General features: G+C 46.6%; 1 protein-coding gene across 1 annotated transcript in view; it reads left to right on the top strand.

Annotated features, from left to right (window-relative positions):
• The first annotated feature begins 366 nt into the window (after positions 1–366).
• Positions 367–6,183, top strand: part of OLA1 (Obg like ATPase 1) — a 163,869-nt gene continuing 158,052 nt past the window's right edge. Inside the window, exons 1-2 of the mRNA XM_041723246.1 lie at positions 367–517; positions 1,957–2,057. Of these exons, the coding sequence (XP_041579180.1) occupies positions 1,957–2,057 (101 nt within the window). The 5' untranslated portion in view covers positions 367–517. The remainder of the gene's footprint in view (positions 518–1,956; positions 2,058–6,183) is intronic.

Here is a 6,183-nt window from a genome sequence, read left to right as displayed (position 1 = left end):
AGCTCCACGTGCTCCGAGCGCGGAAGCGCGGGGCTCCCGGGGCGCGTCGCGGAGGCGGGCGGGGCTGGGGCTCGGGCTGGGGCTCGCGCGGCCCCTCCCTCCGCCCCGCCCCGCCCTCCCGGCCCCGCGTGACTCCGCCCCCTCAGCGGGGCCGACCAATGGGCGGGGCGGGCGGGCGCGGGGGGCGGGGCGCGGCGCGCGGGGCTCGGGCTCGCGCGGCCCCTCCCTCCGCCCCGCCCCCCGGCGCCGCGTGACTCCGCCCCCCGGCGCGGCCGACCAATGGGCGGGGCGGGCGGGCGCGGGGGGCGGGGCGCGGCGCGCGGCGCGCGGTCTGCGCGCAGGTGCCGCCCGGAGCCCGGCCCGCCCGTTCCGCCGCCGCCGCCGCCGCCGCCGTGCGTGCCGCTCGGCGGAGGGGCCGGGCTTGCGCTTTCTCCTCCTTCCTCCCCGCCTCCCTTTGCCGGCAGGACCCGTCTCCCGCGGCCGCTGGGACCCCGTGTCATCGCCCGGCCCGAGCACGGTGAGTCCCTCCGGGAGCCCGCGGGCGCGCTGCCCGCCCGGTCTGCGGGCCCAGCCGGCGGCCCGGAGGCGAGCGTGAGGCCGGGCCGGGTGGCCGGGATGGGCGAGGGCAGGGCGGCGTGGGGCGCGTGGATGAATGAGGCGCTCTCGGACTAGGCCGCGCGTCCTCCGGCGGCCCGCGCCTCGCCCCGCACGCCCGGGGCAGCCGTCTCCGGAGGCGGGGGCGCCGCGGGCCCAGGGCGCGTGGGGGGGGCCGCCTCGGCCGGGGCTGCGGCCCCGGAGCCCCGGGGCCCGGGGAGGCGCCGCTGCTGCCCGGAGGGCCCGGCTCTGGCTGGGCACAGGTGTGAGTTCCGAGCCCGAGAAGGGAGGGCGATCCCGGCCTTCGGGGCGGAGATCAAGAGTCTGGGGTAGCCCTTCGCGAGCAGGGCCTCGGCGCGGCCCGGCAGGTTCGGCAGGTGCCCGCGCCCGGGGCGCGCTTGCAGGTCCCGGGGCACGGAACGGGCGGTGCGCGGCCCTCGTGAGTTCAGCTGGCGGTAAAGCGGGTTTAATTCCGCACGGAGGGAGTAGGGAGTTGGAGGGGCCAGATTAGCAGGGACCTAGAAAGTTTCAATTTGCCTTTTTTTTTCTTTTTAAGATTTTCTTTATCTATTCTTGAGACCCAGAGAGAGGCAGAGACACAGGCAGAGGCAGGAGCAGGCTCCACGCAGGGAGCCCGACGCGGGACTCGACCCCGGGTCTCCAGGGTCACGCCCTGGGCTGAAGGCGGCGCTAAACCGCTGAGCCACCGGGGCTGCCCAAAGTTTCAGTTTGCAAATAAAAAGTTAGTAGGTTCATGTACGCCTAGAAGTGACCAGAGTGTAGATTCTGGAGGTTGCTTGGCAGGACCGTGGAGCGTGTACCTGCGGTGCCAGAGGTCCCAGAGACCTGGAAAGGCCCCCATCGCGGTGGGTGTCCATTCGTGGGGAGAATGGGAAGGGTCGGGTTCCAGGTAAGAGGAATGGTTTTGGGGGTGGGGGGTGGCGCGTTGCTGGTGGTACGAGAGTGGGTTTCCTTGGACCCTTCTCTGTGCTCCCGCTTCTGCTTGCTTTGTAACTCGGTATCAGATGAAGAAAGAACGAGTTTTGCGAACAGTATGGATAGAAGATTGGCAGCTAAATTTTCAGTTTGATTTATGGTGCCGCATATTTTTAGATTAATCTTTCTAGGACTTCTTAGGAGCAACTGCCTTGACAGCTATCAGAATCAGACCTATTTATAGAACTTTTTACATATTTGTTGAAAAAGTGCGTTTAGCCCCGTGTCGATCTTGGATTGGTGTGTACGCTATGTTTCATTCTTAATTTGTTCCTCAGTAATGTATTTTGTGTGATGAAATGTGTTTTCGGTTAATGGAGAGAGTAAACGATTTTGTTTATATGTATGTTTGTTTTGACATTTCAGATGCCCCCCAAAAAGGGAGGTGATGGAATTAAACCACCCCCAATCATTGGAAGATTTGGAACCTCCTTGAAAATTGGTATTGTTGGATTGCCAAATGTTGGGTAGGTGAATGTTGGGCTTTTCTGCTTTTCATCTTGTAAGTATTTGGAGTCTTGTAGAAAAGGGAACTCATGTGGTAATTAAAACTTAAATTGAAAAGAGTCTGGGAAGCTGCAGTATTAATTTTGGCAAAACAAGGTTTTCATTTGGATGTGTTTTATTTTGGATTTTTTACACAGATACTGTGTTGAAACTTGAATTACTTATGTTGTTTGTTTTGCTTAAAGTAGTGGAAGAACCAAAGAGAATTGAAACATTAGGTTGAACCAGATGAGCTCTGTTTGCTTGAAACACTGTCAGGAGATGTTCAGTATTGAATTTAAGTGGAATTGAAGTAGTTAAAATATGGTTTTTATGCTCCCTGGCTATGTAGGGTACCTACCTAGGTTGACTGTGGTAGGATACTTTTAAAGTCCCACTATAAAGTTGATTAGATTCTTGAGAGATCAGGGATCAGATGGCTTAATTTTTACAGGAGAAGAAGATAACAATTTTGAGTTTAATATTGGAATTTGCTAGATAAAAAGGTATCTATTATAAAGTGGCTAAATCTGAAAGTTATCAGAGCAAAATGTTGAGTTTGTAATGTTTAAAACTAAAATGAATCATTTATTTGCAAATAAGGCAGTGGTAGGAAATATATGTAGTTTCTCGTATAACCCATACTGCATGTACAGTTTGGCTGTTTAGTCTGCTTTTTTTCATTATTTATCCTTCTTTTTTAATACCTCTTACCTTAAATGTCTCAAAAGTGTTTAGGATGTACTAATAATGGTAACAGATCCAACATGGATTTATTAAGGGGAATGAATATGTTTTGGCATGTACTAGGTTTTTTCGATTGGTGGCAAGTAGGACAATGATGTTCTTTCATGGGTTCCTTGGAGTCCCTGTCTTAGAGATTTTTTAGTGAATGAATGGTATGGCTAACTATGGCAGTTCTTAAATTCTTGTAATGTAAAACATGAGCAAGTGTGGCTGTCCTAATTTCAGTCTTTCCTGGAGCTGGAGAGGTTTGCATTTTGAAGGGGTTTCCTGCTGTGATATAGGCTGCTTGCAAAGTAAGACTAAATAGAGAGTGGAAATGTAAGCAAAACAAATAATTAAGCAAAGTACTGTAGGGTGTTGTCAGTAAACTTGAAAGCAAGATATGATCATTATGTTGTGGGCTTTATTTCACTAGTAAGACAGTTTTTAGGTATTAACGTCTCTTTTAAAATCACTGCAGTCAATGCAGCTTGACTTTAAATGGGACTATGTTAAACTGAGACACGTTAAGAAGTATTTCCTATGTGAACATTTTAGCCATAAAATGCAATATAATTAATGTACATGAAAACAACCTAAAAATATATTATTCAGGATAAATGTGCTATTTATGCTATTAATTTTTTTTTTTAAAGATTTTATTTATTTATTCATGAGATAGACAGGCAGGGACACCGGCAGGGAGAGAAGCAGGCTCCATGCAGGGAGCCTGACGTAGGACTCGATCCCTGGACTCAAGGATCACGCCCTGGGCTGAAGGCAGGTGCTAAACCTCTGAGCCATCCAGGGATCCCCCATATTTATGCTTTTATGCTTTTAAATTAAATGCTCATCCCACTGTCATCCTTTCCTACCCCTGTCCCTGTATTATTGAGGTATACTTTACAAATAGTAAAATTTTTTCTCATTTTAATAATGGTTAGTTTGATTTTTGGCACTTGTTTGTGAACATTCTTTTTTGCAGAGTTATCTAACTGTATCAGATAGGGTTATTTGTAAGATATACAAGTTCTGGCTGTTTTAAACAGGAAGAAGAGAATTATTGGAAGGATAGAATTGAAGGACAACCTGAACAGCCAGACCTCAGGAAGGACAGGAGCCAGAGTAACGCTGATGTAGATGGGTCCATATGGAGCTCAGCCATATGAACTGAGTGTTTCTTATCTCCTGCTATCTCTCCAGTGATTCAGATTACTGTGTAGGGAAATCTGACTGAACACATCTACCTCTGGATAGATCTACAAGAGATAGATTGGGTACAAGGGTGGTTCTTTAAAAGATGGCTTGCTGATCAAAAATAAGGACATTTGATACAGAAACCATCTAAAGAATGTCTTCATTTTCAGAGAACTAGACAAGTAAGATTTTCTTTTTAGCATATACTAGGCTGATTGCTTAAAAACTTAAAGGTAATGTTTATAGCTAATAATGGTTGATAACTGATATTTATTGAACACTTACTGTGTGACACTTCCTATTCTCTGTGCTTCATATATACTAATTTAATCAGTTTAACATGCCTCTACCGCCCCCCCCCGCCAATTAGAATTTAAATTTCTTGAAGGCAAGGATTATGTTTTTCTTGTTTATTATATTTCTAGCACTTACAATTTTTTTTAAAAAAGATTTATTTATTTATTTATTTGAGAGAGAGAGAACACCAGTGGGAAGAGGAGCAGAGGGAGCGGGAGAGAATCTTCAAGTAGACTCCCTGCTGAGCATGGAGCCCAATATTGGGCTCGATCCCAGGCCCTCAGATCATGTCCTGAGCCAAAATCAAGAGTCAGATGCTTAACCAGTTGTGCCACCCGGATGTCCCTAGCACTTAGAATTTATTAGGCACTCAGGAATTATTTATGTGTGGGATACTTCTTTCTTCCTTGATGTAGTGTGTAAGTCTTAATGATCAAGACATGTGTTTTAATGGCTGCTTTTAATGAAGTAGAAACAATACCAAACCCAAGAACTTGAAGATTTGGTTTCTAGATTTGTTTTGCTTTATTTATTTATTTTTTAAACGTAGTGACCCTTTATAAATTAGCTTCCCTTGACTCAGTGCATTATTATGGCTGTGAGGCTTGGAGGCTTTTGGGAGAAACTGCCTTTAAAAAAAAATTATTGGGCAGCCCGGGTGGCGCAGAGGTTTGGCGCCGCCTGCAGCCTGGGGTGTGATCCTGGGGACCCGGGATCGAGTCCCACGTCGGGTTCCCTGCATGGAGCCTGCTTCTCCTTCTGCCTATGTCTCTGCCTCTCTCTCTCTGTGTCTATGAATAAATAAATAAATAAAATCTTTAAAAAAAAATAAAATAAGTTATTTATTTTAGAGAGAGAGAGAGAATGTGTGAGTGGGGGCAGAGGGGGAGAGAGAGAGAGAGAGAGAGAGAAAATCCAAGCAGATTCCCTTTTGAGTGTGGAGCTGGTCTTGGAACTTGATCTCAAGACCCTGAGATCATGACCTAAGTGGAAATTAAGAGTCAGATACTTAACCAATTGAGCAACGACCCAAGTGCCTCAGAAACTGCCTTTTTTTTTTTTAATTTTTTTTTTTTTTAAGAACAGTTTTAGGTTCACAGCAGAATTAAGGGGAAGGCAGAGATATTTCTTACATATCCCTGCTCTCACACATGCACAGCCTTCCCCTATTATCAACATTCCCCCACCAGAGTGTAACATTTGTTACAATTGAACCTGCATTGACACATTGTTATCAGCCAAAGTCCATAGAGTACAGTCTTGGCATTGTACCTTCCATGGGGTTAGACAAATGCATATTGACATGTATCCACCATTGTTACAGAATAATTTCACTGCCCTAAAAATGCTCTGTGCTTTGCCTATTCACCTACCCTCCCCAAACCACTAATCTTTTCACTATCTCCATAACTTTGCCTTTTCCAGAATGTCATATAGCTGGAATCTTACAGTATGAAGCCTTTGCCTTCTTCCACTTAGTAATATACATTGAAGTTTCTCCATGTTTTTTCATTTAGCACTATTGCCTTTTAGTGCTAAATAGTATTTCATTTCTAGATGTACCATAATTTATCCATTCACCAACTGAAGGATGTTTTGGTTGCTTCCAGGTTTTGGCAGTTATGAATAAAACTGCTATAAACATCTATGTGCAAATTTTTGTGTAGACATAAGTTTTCAGCACTTTTGGGTAAATACCAAGGAGCACAATTGCTGAATACATGGTAAGAGTCTGTTTAGTTTTATAAAAAACTTTTGAAGTGGTTGTATCATTTTGCATTTCACCAGCAGTGAATGAGAGGTTCTGTTGCTCCACGTCCTCACCAGGTTTTGATGTCAGTGTTCTGGATTCTGACCATCCTAATAGGTGTGTAGTGGTATCCTGTT

The sequence above is a fragment of the Vulpes lagopus genome, chromosome 11 (assembly GCF_018345385.1).
Source record: "Vulpes lagopus strain Blue_001 chromosome 11, ASM1834538v1, whole genome shotgun sequence".
Lineage (NCBI taxonomy): Eukaryota > Metazoa > Chordata > Mammalia > Carnivora > Canidae > Vulpes > Vulpes lagopus.
The sequence above is the reverse complement of the archived record's forward strand: the minus strand, read 5'-3'. Positions and strand labels throughout refer to the sequence as shown.